The sequence below is a fragment of the Phyllobates terribilis genome, unplaced genomic scaffold (genome assembly GCF_046119375.1).
Source record: "Phyllobates terribilis strain yellow unplaced genomic scaffold, ASM4611937v1 Scaffold_2__4_contigs__length_985480577, whole genome shotgun sequence".
Classification (NCBI taxonomy): Eukaryota; Metazoa; Chordata; class Amphibia; order Anura; family Dendrobatidae; genus Phyllobates; species Phyllobates terribilis.
Genome location: NW_027362762.1, coordinates 96,076,119 through 96,092,781, shown reverse-complemented (window position 1 = coordinate 96,092,781; position 16,663 = coordinate 96,076,119). Strand labels below are relative to the sequence as shown.

The 16,663-nt window shown below is 44.9% G+C and overlaps 1 protein-coding gene across 11 annotated transcripts in view; it reads left to right on the top strand.

Annotated features, from left to right (window-relative positions):
• Positions 1–16,663, top strand: part of PARP4 (poly(ADP-ribose) polymerase family member 4) — a 275,659-nt gene that overhangs the window by 148,557 nt on the left and 110,439 nt on the right. For all 11 annotated transcript variants that reach the window (XM_073662418.1, XM_073662419.1, XM_073662416.1 and 8 more), the window contains exon 37: positions 5,947–6,057. In XM_073662418.1, coding sequence (XP_073518519.1) covers positions 5,947–6,057 — 111 coding nt within the window. The remainder of the gene's footprint in view (positions 1–5,946; positions 6,058–16,663) is intronic.

The following is a 16,663-nucleotide window of genomic DNA, read 5'->3' as shown; positions in this document are numbered from 1 at the left end:
TGGTCCTTCTCCCACTGTGCAAGAGCGCGCACTTGATCTCCAATCCAGAATGTCTCTCTGGCTTCCCTCCATGCTGTCTGTTTGCCTCTGTTTCTGCTGCTTAAGGGCGGCGCCCGATCTCTTCCTGTTTCTTGTACCTGCTGTGGGCACACCCCTTGTGCGTCCTCAGCCTATTGCTGTCTGTCACCTGGTATTTAAACCAGCTGCTCCAATTAACCCATGCCTGAGCATCTTGCCCTGTCAGTTGGCTTTTGTCTCTGACATGCCAGGTCCTGTCTATGTTACCTGTCTTGCAGTATCTGTTCCCGTGTCTGTACTGTACTGTGTCCTATCTGTGTACCCTAACCTGCAGTCTGTACACGCTCCTTGCCTGTTCGTTCCGCCTTCCTGGAGGCTGTATTTCCAGGCCAGTCTGAACACGCTCCTTGCCTGTTCGTCCCGCCTCTCTGGGGGCCGTATTCCCAGACCCGCTCCTGTATCCCGCTGCAGTGTCGGTCTCCTCCGTACACTCAGTTCCAGTCTGAACTTTCTCCTATCTTTTACCTGTTTTGCCTCTATGTCCGTCCCTTCCCTTTTCCTGCGTTGTCTGAACCTGTACCTAACTCCCTCTCGTTGTCGCTGTACTTCAGTTGTGAGTTTTGTGCTCTCTCGTTACTTCTTTATAAGTATCTAGTTTGTTTCTGGTTCCGCCTTTCCCTTCCTGCCTGTCCTGTGTGAACAGTGTCCTGTCTCCTCTGCCCTGCTCTGACCCTTTGCTCGCTGCTCCGGCAGTCTCGCTCTGCTCTGACCCTTTGCTCGCTGCTCCGGCAGTCTCGCTCTGCTCTGACCCTTTGCTCGCTGCTCCGGCAGTCTCGCTCTGCTCTGACCCTTTGCTCGCTGCTCCGGCAGTCTTGCTCTGCTCTGACCCTTTGCTCGCTGCTCCGGCAGTCTCGCTCTGCTCTGACCCTTAGCTCGCTGCTCCGGCAGTCTCGCTCTGCTCTGACCCTTTGCTCGCTGCTCCGGCAATCTCGCTCTGCTCTACTCTTGCTCACCGCTCCAGGCGGCCTCGTCCTGCTCTACTCTTGCTCACCGCTCCGGGCGGCCTCGTCCTGCTCTACTCTTGCTCACCGCTCCAGGCGGCCTCGTCCTGCTCTACTCTTGCTCACCGCTCCAGGCGGCCTCGTCCTGCTCTACTCTTGCTCACCGCTCCAGGCGGCCTCGTCCTGCTCTACTCTTGCTCACCGCTCCAGGCGGCCTCGTCCTGCTCTACTCTCTCTCACCGTTCTAGGCGGTCTCGTCTTGTACTACTCTCGCTCACCGCTGTAGGCGGTCTCGTCTTGCCCTGCTCTCGCTCGCCGCTGTAGGCGGTCTCGTCTTGCCCTGCTCTCGCTCACCACTCTGGGCGGCCTCACTCTGCTGTGTTTGTCCGCCACATCTGTGGTTCTGTTCCTGAGTCCCAGTGTGTACTGGGTCCTATCCCGCCTGTGTTCCAACCTGCTAGTGCCTCCCTGTCTGCACTCTAGCCGTGCTTGCCTGTACCCCCCTGCCTGCATACCCGCCTGCCTGCATACCAATCATGCCTGCCTATACCCACCAGTCCGTGTGCCAGCCTAGCCTGTCTGTTCCTGTGTTCCCCGGTGTGGGTCAACAGCCGTGTCCGGGGTCTGTCCTGGAGTAGCACCTGGTCCCTCTGCTCGGTTCCTCCTTGGTGCACTGGCGTCGTATGCCGTCGTGCGACCCTGGTCGGATCGGGTTAATACTTAGTTACTCCCCTCCAGGCATTCACTCTCCGGCACGGTCCAGTGGAATCACTACATATACACGCACACGCCGCTCAGCCCGGGCGTGTGCATTACAGGTATATGCTTCCTGATTTTGGCTATTTGCTCTTGTCCTCTTCCTTCTCCTCATCCTCATCCTCCACCACTATATCACCAGGGTGACCGTGGTCCGTGATGCAACACCCACATAATTTTTTTAAACGGTGTTTATGATGCCCGTAAAAAAATATTTTTATACAGTATGTTCATGTATACCCCCCAGGGGTAAATATTTGTCAGCCCATACACTTAGTGCATAGGCATTAAAAGCATAGGAGACCCGCTCCTTTCTAATGGGAACATTTTTTTATGAGGCCCTCCTCCACGTCTCTTATAAGGGGCATTGGAGTTCCTCCCAATTTTTGGCAGCCCTTGCATTCACTGCATAGGCTAACATAATGGGAGACCCACTTCCTAATAATGGGAACATTTTTTTCAGGAGGCCCTCCTCTACGTCTCTTCCAAGGGGCATTGGAGTGCCTCCAAATTTTTGGCAACCCTTGCATTTACTGCATAGGCAAACACAATGGGAGACCCACTTCCTAATAATGGAAATATTGTTTTCAAGAGGCCCTCTGACCTCCACGTCTCTTCCAAAAGGCATTGCAGTGCCTTCAAATTTTTGGCAACCCTTGCATTCACTGCATAGGCAAACACAATGGGAGACCTTCCTAATAATGGGAACATTGTTTTCAGGAGGCCTTCCTCTAAGTTTCTTCAAAGGGGTATTGGGGTGCATCCAAATTTTGGGCAGCCCTGCCACTCACTGCATACGCAATAACAGTATAGGAGACCCACTCTTAAGTAATGGGAACAATAAAACATAGCCGGCTGATGGCTCTCTAAGAATAGTGAGGGCCGACTGCTGGCCCTTTAAGAATAGTAAAGGCCGCCTGATGGCCCTATAAAAATAGGCTTTGTGACTTTCAGAGTCCCTCCTTCATAAATGAAACACGATGTGTCTGATGATATCTCACACACCACATGGCCAGATAAGGTAGTAAAATGTTAAAATTACATTTTCTGGTGAATACATTTGTCACGGTTGAAAGCAATGCAAAAGTGCAAAAACCCTAAGTGTGAACATAGCCCAAGGTGTGGAGGAGTATTTTTGTTTCTGGTTATTTATTTTGCTTTATATACAAGTCATTACCCTGGAAATGATGTTCCTTAACATATTTCCCAGGAAAATCCATTTTGGTTTCGTTTTTGTATGTTTTATTGTGAGTCCGTAAAAGTGGCATAATACCTCTGACAACGTTGTTGACAGCAGTGACCTGGGAGTCAGAAATGCTTCCAGGGGTCTTCCCCGTGCTGTCCCCGTGTCATTTGAGCACTGTTCCCGTCGATTTGGGCAATTTTTAGGCCCTCTGCAGACCGCCGGGGGGAGCCGCCTGAAAAATGCTTGAGTTTCCCATAGACTTACATTGGGCTTGTTGCTCGGGTCGAGCACCAGAGTATTCCAATGTGCTCGTCCCGAGCATCGAGCACCCGAGCATTTTAGTGCTCGCCCATCATTAACGTTCATTTTTCTGGCTTTTCTGCTTTGAAGACGTTCTGTACTTTATAATAGAAGTCAATGGGAAGGGTCAAAGGATGCCTGGGAGACACCTGGGTGTCTTTTTTGAGAGTTTTGCCAGTGTTCTTGTTTGAAAAATAAATGCTAGGGGTTCCTTCATTGTTGAATGAATTACAAAAAAAAGTTCAGAAAATGCTAGAAAAAGATGCCCCAGAATGATGGGTGAAAAAAACACTTTAAAAAAACATTGGCAATTACTGAAAAGTCTTCTGCATGGAAAACTCGCCTGAAATAGATAAAAATGTTTGTGTATAAGCTGCCTATTGACTTTATTGGGAAAATACTCTTGATAGTGCACATGGTGCTGTTTTTTTCACACCGTTTTATCAATTCTTGGGGTGGTTCTCTTTGAAAATTGTTTGTTTTAAAAAAATTGAGCTTGGTTTAAATTGGTACTCATACATGCAGCACATAAACGCATGTTCATATTGGCGATTTAAATAGACAAAACCTACAAGAAACAAAATGATCATAAACCCTGCTGTAACTAAGTAGAAAAGAAAAAGTGCATTTAAATAACATAGGGTTCTTAGTAACACTGTTTTTGATCAAAAATAAAATAATGGCATAAAAGCCATCCCACCATTGGCAAGGTTACCCTGTTTGGAATGGTCCTTCATTGTCTAATATTAAAAACCTTACCATGTGTGAGAGTTGACCTCAGTGTGTGAATAAGCTCAAGGAAGGGAGGGTACGCCCTGGCCTGCACAAACAAATCAAAAGAGGTCACACAGTACAGAATTAACAAACTCTAACAATTAACACATTTCCATCTCATGTCTGCTCAACACAGTCCCTCTATAGCATATGCCAGCAGCTGTTGTATACTCCTACATTTTTTGTGATATTTTAAAGAGTACCGTTCACCTGGTCAATAGAGTTCAGTACTGCTCTTATTTTATTTTTGCTGCTCCTCAGCTTATTCCACTTTTTGTTTTCTTCCAATACGTCAAACGGTTCTCGAGATGTGCTCATTTTTATTTGGTGCTAATTTTTATGTGCTTTAACAAGGGGGTGTGTCTTTATGTTGCTCCACATTAACACCCTGTGAGCCACTCCCCTTTGCTAAAGAACATAAAAATTTGCACTAAATAAAAATGCCCAAATCTCTGAAACATTACCTTCCTGAAAGCCTACCCGTAATCTGATCAGTAAGCGTGCGTAAGTCACACCGCAATAATGATGTCACACTGGGCCTACTGAAGGGCAGAGGCGCCAGGGATAACGCAGGTAGGCCGCTGAGCCAGGATTCCTGGAAATATTTTCCTAAACTATAAAATAAAACCATTCTGAAAACTAATTTTTTCTTCCTGTTATACCTGACCAATTACAGACATCTGAACAATCACAGTTATCTGCACAGGATGAACCGGCATGTTCACATAATTGTAATATAACAAATAGGTAGATGTGTAACGGTCACCATCTCCGTCCCAAAAGGGGCGACGGAACCACTCAGTGCAACAAAAAGTATAAACAGCAAGGATAAGGAAAAGCCTTTATCCAGGAGGGCAAAATAGCAGCCAAAATGACCATAGTATGGCATAAACTTATCCCTGGTTGTCCTGGATTAAAGTAATGGATCTGTGTGTGTCTGTGTGCGTCTGTATGTCTGTGTGCGTCTGTATGTGTGTCTGTGTCTCTGTGTGTCTCTGTGTGTGTGTGTCTTTGTGCGTGTCCGTATGTGTGTCTATGTATCTCTGTCTGTATGTGTGTCTCTGTGTGTCTCACTATGTGTGTCTGTATTTGTTTGTCTGTGTGTCTCTGTCTGTCCTTGTGTCTGTCCATGTGTCTGTGTGTCTCTGGCTGTTTTTTTTTCTCTCCTCCAGAAACAGCATTATATCTGTCCATGAACTGTCTCTGGTATTACAGTTCAGCCCCAATCAGTTAAAGGGAACCTATCACGTCCAGAAATAATGCAATTTACCTGAAATATAGGTGTAATATGCATGGAAATGGCATTTAAATCCTGAATAGCAGCTCTGTGGTGCAGCAGCTACAGGAAGAAAATGAAGTTATATTCTCCCTGCAGCCGCTCGCTTCCAGTCATTGGGGCAGTGCAGGGAGATGTTACATTCACTGCTCGCTATTTATTGAGCTCTGTTATAAACACTCCCCAGGACATTGACTGACAGCTTGCTCCACAGCGTGTGTGTACAGCGTGTGTGGGCAGAGCAAGCTGTCAATCAATGTGCGGGTGAGTGATTACGGCCTCACTTACTACAGTATATAGTGAGTGGTGACTGTATCCCCCAGTGACTCAGCAGGCGGCTGCAGGGAGAATATAACTTAATTTTCTCCTTGCAGTATTAATTTTCTTCCAGTAAGCCAACTACACAGAATTTAAGTAACATTAAGTAACATATGCAGGTAAAGAGCATTTCTGAACATGAAACGTTCCCTTTAAATCGTTTTCTTTCTAAACCCCTTTAAAGTTTTGATACAAAATGTATTTGTCATGCAACCAGTTAAAAATCACAGTTATTATTCTTTAGTAAAGCATATGCTCATCTTGCCTGGATTGCAGAAATAATGTTCATTAAGTTCATCAATTTTTTTTTCTTTTAGCAAACGCCGGAATCAATTTCAGAACCGTTAGAAGCGAGTTTTCGCCAAAGAAAAGTGAAGCTTTTGCGTCGGTTCGTAAGTTCTGAAGAACCTACAGACCAGATATTTGCAGTATGTATATTTTGTGTTCGCATTACTTAATATTTTTGCTACAACGTATGGCAAATTTTTAGGTGTACCTGGGGTGAATCAATGCATAAGGCCACATTAGAAGTATATGTCGGGAAATACTCCTGCTATACACCTCCGATGCGAGCCACTGTATAGCTATACAAGGGAATGCATCTTTTATAGGCTCCCATTATTTAAAAAATTCATACTACACAGTGTGCAATTTTTTCAGGGCTTATTAAATGGCATAGTAGACAATACTATTCCATTCTGACATACCACCAGTGCAGCTGGTTCACCTGCAGAGGAGTCCATGTGCCATAAGGGACGGGATCCCAGCAATGAATTAGTCAGTGCCCAAACACTAACTCATAGCAATCGCAGTAGAGCTCCTATAGTGTTTCTTGCTCAGGACACTATCTTCTGTCAGTATAGATTCTCCTGCCACAACACAGGACTTGGAGGGAGGGGGGCACTTGTCTTTATATATTTGTTTGCTTTTGTCCATGCTTAGACCCAAATTTAGGTTCTCTAGTATTGAAGGCAGAAACTTTAACAGTGAGCTGCAAACTATTCTGTTGTACTTTGGAAATTTTTCTATGCCTAAAGATCTAACTTCGTCTTTACAGGCATAATGTACCGGTATATAGAAAAAAAATCTCTACATACCAGTACATTAGGTGTAAAAAGCAAATGAAAAGTAAAAAGTGTTTTTTTTTTCCCATTAAATTTTTAAGCCATTGTTGCAAACCAGTAAAAAAACATAGTGACATCCCTGTAATGGTAGCATATGGTGCCTAATGTGACTATACAAGTATACAATACATTTGGTTGGGTTATAACAGAAGGAGGTTCAATTCAAACACACATCTTCCATAGGAGGCTGCAGCCAATACAAAGAGACTGAATCAGCGGCAGAGATCTGGCACTGGACCCAGGATGGGGCGAAGGATGGGTGGGGTTTTAGGGGCGATGAGAACTTTTTGTGTTTATTGTTTTACAGTGATGCAACTACTTGTGCACCAGTTTTCTGAAAGTGGAAAATCCCTTTAAGGTTCCATTCACACAGTGCTGTGAAGTTGCGTTATTTGCGGCAGTTTTTTGCAAAACCACTCCATTTTGCCACAAAGACGACAAGAAATATTTAGAACATTTTTTAGGGATCCTGTCTTTTCAAAACCAATTTTTAGGGATTAGTAATATTTGTCAGTCTCTAAACTCTGAAAATACTCAGTTTCATGGCAAATTATTGCAGTTTTGAGAATAATTATAAATCATAGGTATTATTCTATTGTGTAACACGTGCTCAGCTTGCCTAAATTATAGAAATCACATTGGCTTTCGCTTTGATTAACAAATTACAGGAATTAAAATCAGCCCTGCATGAGGGTAATGAACTTTTTAAACAAAAACCTCCGGGAGTCCAAGCTGCACCATTTGGAGGCGCTGGATTCGCTCAGAAGCTGGGTGAACAGCATTCGTTTCAATTTGGATAGGGCATCAATGGAGAAGTAGTGAACAAGTTCTTTAATGACCAGGCCCAATTTTTGAAATCTGACCAGTGTCACTAATTTAATCACCCTAAAATTCTATATTTGAGTGCCAAGTTCTTCAGTGGGTACGGAAAGTATTCAGACCCCTTTAAATTTTTCACTCTTTGTTTCATTGCAGCCATTTGGTAAATTCTAAAAAGTTCATTTTTTTTTCTCATACACTCTGCACCCCATCTTGACTGAAAAAACAGAAATGTAGACATTTTTGCAAATTTATTAAAAAAGAAAAACTGAACTATCACATGGTCATAAGTATTCAGACCCTTTGCTCAGACACTCATATTTAAGTCACATGCTGTCCATTTCCTTGTGAGCCTCCTTGAGATGGTTCTACTCCTTCATTGGAGTCCAGCTGTGTTTAATTAAACTGATAGGACTTGATTTGGAAAGGCACACACCTGTCTATATAAGACCTCACAGCTCACAGTGCATGTCAGACCAAATGAGAATCATGAGCTCAAAGGAACTGCCCAAGGAGCTCAGAGACAGAATTGTGGCAAGTCACAGATCTGGCCAAGGTTACAAAAGAATTTCTGCATTACTCAAGGTTCCTAAGAGCACAGTGGCCTCCATAATCCTTAAATGGAAGAAGTTTGGGACCACCAGAAGTCTTCCTAGACCTGTCCGTCCAGTCAGACTGAGCAAGTAGAGCCTTGGTGAGAGAGGTAAAGAAGAACCCCAATATCACTGTGGCTGAGCTCCAGAAATGCAGTAGGGAGATGGGAGAAAGTTCCACAAAGTCAACTATCACTGCAGCCCTCCACCAGTCGGGCCTTTATGGCAGAGTGGCCCGATGGAAGCCTCTCCTCAGTGCAAGACATATGAAAGCCTGCATAGAGTTTGCTCAAAAACACATGAAGAACTCCCAGACTATGAGAAATACGATTCTCTGATCTGATGAGACGAAGATAGAACTTTTTGGGGATAATTCTAAGCGGTATGTGTGGAGAAAACCAGGCACTGCTCATCACCTGCCAGTACAATCCCAACAGTGAAACATGGTGGTGGCAGCATCATGCTATGGGGGTGTTTTTCATGGGGGTGCAGGAACAGGACGACTGATTGCAATTGAAGGAAACATGAATGCGGCCAAGTACAGACATATCCTGGATGAAAACCTCTTCCAGAGTGCTCTGGACCTCAGACTTGGCCGAAGTTTCACCTTCCAACAAGACAATGACCCTAAGCAGACAGCTAAAATAACAAAGGAGTGGCTGCAAAACAACTCTGTGACCATTCTTGACTGGCCCAGCCAGAGCCCTGACCTAAACCCAATTGAGCATCTCTGGAGAGACCTGAAAATGGCTGTCCACCAACGTTCACCATCCAACCTGACAGAACTGGAGAGGATCTGCAAGGAAGAATGGCAGAGGATCCCCAAATCCAGGTGTGAAAAAACATTCCCAAGAAGACTCATGGCTGTACTAGCTCAAAAGGGTGCTTCTACTCAATACTGAGCAAAGGGTCTGAATACTTATGGCCATGTGATATTTCAGTTTTTCTTTTTTAATAAATTTGCAAAAATTTCTACATTTCTGTTTTTTTCCAGTCAAGATGGGGTGCAGAGTGTACTTTAATGAGAAAAAAAAATGAACTTTTTAGAATTTAACAAATGGCTGCAATGAAACAAAGAGTGAGAAATTTAAAGGGGTCTGAATACTTTCCGTACCCACTGTATATTGCTATGGATTGGGCTCCTACTTGTGTACCTATACAAAGGAGCGCCGTGTTCTTTTACTGCCTTTTCAAACATCCTGGAAGCCAACATATCTCCATAAGAGACGTTCTCCTCTAGCGAACCCAAAGCATTCATGTATACCTTGCCACAAATTGTGGTTTATCCGTAATATATTTACTATTCACAGATGTATGGATGCATCCCCAATATGTCTCAGTGATAGTCCAAACCTCATCCCACTGATTGTTTAATGTTGTAATTGGTCTCACTTTTGTTTTCCTATATCCGCTGTGACAGAGTCACTGGCAGGTTACTGGGGAGAGAGATGTGTAGCACTGATATTGATAGCTGCAGTGATTGTGCATAGTGAAAAGTTTCCAGCACACGAGTAGGTTAAACCGCCATCTTGGTCCTAGTGTGATTAAAGCACCTGTAGAAAGGGAGGAACTGGGAGGATAGAAAAACACAGCCTTGCAGAGCATTTAGGGTGTGTGCAGACTATCCGAACCCTCTGGGGGTTTGACGCTGCGGACTTATGCAGCGTCAATCCTGCAGCGGCCAGATGTTACAGCATAGTGGATGGGATTTGTACATCCCATGTCCACTATGCGTCTCTGTGCACCCGCGGAAACTGACATGCGGCGCGTCTTTCCAGACAGCAGCATGTCAATTTCTCCTGTGGGTCCGCATGCGGACTTTCCCCATAGACCTAATCTCTATGGGGAAAGTCCGTAGGTAAAAAAAAAAAAAAAAAAGTCAGAGCTCATTTGCATATCCGCGCGCGGCTCCTCCGCAGCGTCGGGCCGCAGGCTGGAATGCTCGTCTGCACATACCCTTACTGTGTGCTGGGCTGGAGGTGAGACTTCTGAGTTGTTTGTGGCACACATGCTGGATATATGGAGATTGCAGGTCTCCTGGTGTGAATTAGTTTGTTAAAGGACATGGACGCTGGAGTCTAAGCCAGGTGGGCTAAACAGCACTATTGTATGGACTTGTTATTTTATGTTTTATCTTCTGCCGGACAAAGGCTGTATTTACGTTTTCTGGTGACGTGATTTATGAGGACTGCAATAAATCAGCCGCACTTCAAATAAGAAGCAGTCCCTGTGTCTGCCTCTTTAAGAAGCCGAGTGAGTCGATCTACCACACCTCTTGCATGTACAGTGGCTTGCAAAAGTATTCACCCCCTTGGAATTTTCTGTGTTTTGCTAACTTACAACCTGGAATTTTTTGAGAGTTTGCATCAGTTCATGTAAAGAACATCCCTACGACTATGAACATTTGGTTTTCTTTTTATTGTGAACCTAACAACATTTAGGACAAAATAACTGAAAACTTCAGTGTGCATAGCTATTCACCCTGCTAAAGTCAGTACTTTGTAGAGCCTCCTTTGCGGCAATTACAGCTGCAAGTTGCTGTGAATATGTCTCTATGAGCTTTCCACATCTGGCCACTGGGATTTTTGCTCATTCGTCAAAGCAAAACTGTTCCAGTTCCTTCAAGTTAGATGGTTTCCTCTGGTGAACAGCAATCTTCAAGTCTGACCACAGATTCTCAATTGGATTAAGGTCTTGGCTTTGACTAGGCCAGTCAAAAACATTTACACATTTCCCCTTAAACCACTCGAGTGTTGCTTTATCAGTATGCTTTGGGTCATTGTTTTGTTGGAAGGTAAACCTCTGTCCCAGTCTCAAATCACTGACAGACTGAAACAGGTTTTGCTCAAGAATATCCCTGTATTTCGCACCATCCATCTTCCCCTTGACTCAAACCATTTTTCCTGTCCCTGCTGCTGAAAAAAACATCCTCACAGCATTATGCATCCACTACCATGTTTCACTGTGGGGATGGTGTTCTTAGGTTGATGAGCTGTGTTGGTTTGGCGCCAGACATAGCATTTAACTTGGTGGCCAAAAAGTTCAATTCTGGCCTCATCGGACCACAGCACCTTCCTCAATATATTTGGGGGATCTCCCACATGTCTTTTGGCAAACTGAAAATGAGCCTTACAATTTTTGTGTATAAGTAAAGGCTTTTTTTCTGCTCACTCTTCCATAAAGGCCACCTCTATGGAGTGTACGGCTTATTGTGGTCGTATGGACAGATACTCCAGTCTCTGTTTGGGAACTCTGCAGCTCCTTCATGGTTACCTTTGGTCTCTGTGCTGCCTCTCTGATTAATGCCCTCCTTGCCAGGGTGAGCGGTCCTCTATTGGCAGGTTTGTTCTAGTACCATGTTGTTTCCATTTGATGATAATGGATTTAATGGTTCTTCGGGGGATCATCAGAGATTGGGATATTTTTTTATAACCCAACCCTGACTTGTACTTCTCAACAACTTTGTCCCTGACTTGTTTGGAGATCTCCTTAGTCTTCATGGTGTTTGGTTAGTGGCGCCTCTTGCTTTTTGGAACAAAACTCAGGACATCACCCATTGTAAACTGCAGATGTACTGCTGACAATATGATGCTGCATGGGGATAGACTGATCTACTTGTGATCATTTTGTGTATATATACATATATATATATATATATTGTAGGGTTTGGTACTAACTCAGCCGCGTTGGAGGTAGACACAGGATACTGTTTCTTTAAAAATGTCCAAGGCTGGTTTATTATGCCTGCATAAACCGCACTTTCAGAAGTAAACAAAAGAAAGCCTTGTCCAGCTCAGTGTAACAAAACAGAAAATAAACAGTCCAATATAGCGGGATCACCCGCTCACGGTCAGTGTCTTTTTGCACAAACACTCTGGAGGTCTCCACACCTCCAACCACAGACACTGAATGAGACACTTGGTCTCCATTCTATACACACGCCCTGGGGTGGGGATATGTGAGCAGCCTATCCCCCCTATCTCTTATGACTGCCCGCCTAGTACCTTTCCACCAACCCCACCAAGTCATCGGCATTACTGGGATCTCCCTGGCCAACCCAGGATTGCACCAACCTCGGAAGGGAGTGTATGAACCGGTCCATGACAACTTTCTGAACCATTTGTGCTGGGGAGGAAGATGCAGGTTGCAACCACTTTTGGTCCAGGTGTAGGAGGTCGAACATCTGAGACCGGGGAGGTTTGTCATTGCAATAGGCCCAGTGGTGCAGCCATTGCGCCCTGATAGTTAGAGTCACTCCCAAGTGCGCCAAAATCTCATACTTCAATTTGGCGTACTCCTTTGCATTCTGCAAGGCCAGGTCATAATGGGCCTTCTGCGGCTCCCCTGTTAAATATGGCGCCAGCACCTCCGCCCACTGCTCCGGAGGCAATTTCTCCCATTCCGCCACCCTTTCAAATGCAGTCAGGAACGCCTCGACGTCATCACCCGGGGTCATCTTTTGCAATGTTATCCTTACCGTCTTCCTCACATGAGAGTCATCAACTGGAGTAGGGAATGGGGCGGTTGCCCTGCCACGGATCACCTCGGCCAGGAGCTCCATCTGCTGCTTGTGCTGTAGTTGTTATGATCTGCTACAGGGACTAAGGAAAGACAGGAGAACTGTCCCTACAATAGAACTAAACTAGATCCCTACGATGTAACGGGGAACCTGATCCTGCGATCAGACCCGCTAAAGTCCTCGGCTAGTCTGAACGAAGACCTATAGATGTGAGGGAGGGATCCCTACAAGAACTAGGGACTGGGATAAGTTGGACACCTCCTAGCAGAAATAGTAGCAGTCAAAGACAAACACACAACAAAAAGCATAGAGGTCAGAAGACCTAGCAAAACTAACAGAACGGCAACAGAGCACCAAGCTAGCTCAAGAGTAGTAAATACAATGAAGTCCAGCAAGACCAGGAGGGCGGAGCCGGATTAAATAGGCAAAAATGGTCATGTGACCAGCAAACTAAAAAAAAAACTAACAGGAGAGTTCTAACAGTACCCCCTCTTCTAAGAGGATCCTCCGGATCCCCTAGGCCCAGGCTTACCAGGAAACCTCCTGTGAAACGCTCTGACAAGTCTGGAAGCAGAAACATCATCCGCCCTCACCCATGAGTTATCCTCAGGTCCGAAACCCTTCCAAGCGACGAGATACTGCAAACTCCCTCTATACCGTCTAGAATTTAGGATGCGGGAAATTTCATATTCCCCGTCCTCCACCACCGGAGGAACAGTAGCAGAGGCGTCACCATCAGACACATCAGCTTTTTTCAACAGAGAAACATGAAACACCGGGTTAATCTTCCAGGACGTAGGAACCTCCAACCTAACAGCAGATTGGTTAACTATCTGAAGCACCTTAAAGGGCCCTACGAACTTGGGACCCAGTTTTTTAGAAGGAATCCTCAATCGCAGATTCTTAGAGGACAACCAAACCATGTCACCAACAGCAAACAAAACCTCTTGCCGTTTCCTATCAAAGTACCTCTTAGATTTTTTGTTAGCCTCCTGAAGATTACCACGCACATCCGTCCAAACTCTCTCCAAATCACCGGAAAAACTCTCCTCCTCAGGCACAGCCGAAACCAATTTGGAGAATGACCCAAAGGACGGATGTCTCCCAGAACAACAAAAAAAAGGCGAACACCCAGCAGAAGAGGATGTATGGTTGTTAAGAGCAAATTCAGCAAGTGGCAGAAACTCATACCACCCCTCTTGATTGTCTGCCACAAAACAACGCAAGAACTGCTCAACATCCTGGTTCTTCCTTTCTGTCTGGCCATTAGACTCAGGATGATATCCAGATGAAAACGACAAATGAACTCCCAACCTGTCACAAAAGGCACGCCAAAAACAAGCCACGAACTGAGGTCCCCTATCAGAAACAATGTCAGTAGGAACACCATGTAGTCTGACAATTTCCTTGACAAAGGCCTTAGCGAGTGTCTTAGCGCAAGGCAGTTTGATGAAGGGAACCAAGTGACACATCTTGCTAAAACGGTCCACGACCACCCAGATGACCGTGAAACCTTCAGAGGGGGGAAGGTCAGTAATAAAGTCCATAGCCAGATGTGTCCAAGGTGCACTAGGAACCTCCAGAGGGCAAAGCAACCCCGCAGCAGGAGCATGCGAAGACTTGGATCTAGCACACACAGTACATTGGTGCACCCACTTAATGACTTCCTTCTGCCATCCAGGCCACCAAAAACTGCGACCCACAAGTCTCTTGGTCTCAGAAATTCCTGGATGACCTGCCAACCGAGACTCATGACACTCAACAAACAAATCTCTCCTAAAGGTCCTAGGTACAAACAACCTCCCTTGGGGAGTGTTAGATGGGGCATTCTCCTGAGCTTTAAGAATCTCATCCTCCAAAACGGAGTCCAAAGCAGCAATCACAACACCTTCTTGTAAAATGCTCTCCTCTTCCTCCTCAACACCGACCATGGGAGAAAAGCTGCGAGACAAAGCATCCGCTTTAACATTCTTGGTACCCGGGATGTAAGTAACGGAAAAATTAAACCGCGAGAAAAAAAGTGCCCACCTAGCCTGACGGGCATTCAAGCGCTTGGCAGCATCAAGATAGATCAGATTTTTATGATCAGTGAAAACCTGAATGGGAAATTCAGCACCTTCCAAGAGGTGACGCCAGTGTTCAAATGCGAGTTTAATCGCCAGCAATTCCCGATTACCAACATCGTAATTAAGTTCAGTCTCAGAAAATTTTTTTTGAAAAAAAGGCACAGGGATGTACTCCATCCTTGTTTTCCTGAGACAACACCGCACCGACCCCCAACGAAGAAGCATCAACCTCAACCAAAAACGGCTTAGTCACATCAGGCTGCATAAGGATGGGAGCAGAGGTGAACCTCTCCTTTAGAAACACAAAAGCTTCAATGGCCTCAGAAGTCCACTGAACCGCATTAGCACCTTTCCTGGTGAGATCGGTCAGCGGTTTGACAATAATAGAAAATTTTTTTATGAATTTTCTGTAATAATTGGCGAAACCCAAAAACCTCTGTATCGATTTCAAACCAATAGGCCTAGGCCATTCCGGCACAGCTTGAACTTTAACTGGGTCCATCTCAAAGCCTTCACTGGAGATAATGTAGCCCAAAAAACTAATTCTCTGTACAGCGAACTCACATTTCTCCAGCTTAGCAAAAAGCGAATTGTCCATTAATAACTGTAATACCTCACGTACGCTCCGCCAATGAGACTCCAGATCAGGCGAATAAATCAGAATGTCATCCAAATACACAACCACATTTTTGCCGATTAAAGGTCTAAGGATGTCATTAATAAGATTCTGAAAAAATGCTGGAGCATTGGTAAGACCAAAAGGCATAACCAGATTCTCAAAATGACCCACAGGAGTGTTAATAGCAGTCTTCCATTCATCACCCTCCTTCATGCGCAACAAATTGTATGCCCCCCGGAGATCAATTTTAGAGAACCACTTGGCCCCCACTAACTGGTTAAATAAATCAGGAATCAATGGCAGTGGGTAAGGATTGCGTACAGTAATTTTATTAATCTCACGAAAGTCCAGACAAGGACGTAAACCGTCATCTTTTTTTTTTACAAAAAAAAATCCAACAGCCACAGGAGACTTGGAAGGCCTAATGTGACCGGCGGCCAAGCTTGTCTGTATGTATTCCTCCAAAGCCTTTCTCTCAGGAATAGTAAGATTAAATAAACGACTTTTAGGAAGAGTCGCTCCAGGGACAAATTCAATGGTACAATCATAGTCTCTATGGGGAGGCAAAATTTGTGACTCCTCCTCAGAAAAAACTCTCCAAAAATCCTGAATAGGTACAGGCAATTCCCCTTTATCCACAGCAGCAATACGTCCATTACAACACTTGTCATAACACTTAGGGCTCCAGGACTTAATTTCATTGGTAGACCAATCCAGTACAGGATTGTGCAATTTTAACCAGGGTAACCCCAATATTACTGGAGAAGGCAAATTATCCAATACCACCAAATCCAAATTTTCTTGGTGAATACCATTAATAGTGAGGGGAAATTCACAGAACTTATGAGTAACACTCTTCAAGGGAGAGCCATCAACAGAAACCACAGCAATAGGGGATGACAAAGTTTTAGGTTCTAATCTAAGTTTTTCCAAGAATCCCCCATCAATCACATTCAGAGTAGAACCACAATCCACAAGTACCCGAAATTCAATTAATTCATCCTGAGCAGCAGTAGTGGCAGATAGGAATACTCCCTTAGAATTTAAACAGGCAATACGGGCATAACTGACCATTTTTTTTTCTTTCTTCAAACGAAGCACACAGTTCTTAATAAAATTACCAGAATTTCCGCAATAGAAGCACAAGCCTTCAGAAAGCCTGCGATCTTTTTCCTGAGAGCGGGGTGGCATCGCCCCAATCTCCATCGGCTCTCCATTGTCAGCACAGACCCTCTCAAGACTCGGAGCTGACATAGCAGAGGATTTGCTCTCATTAACCCTTGCACGCAGTCTC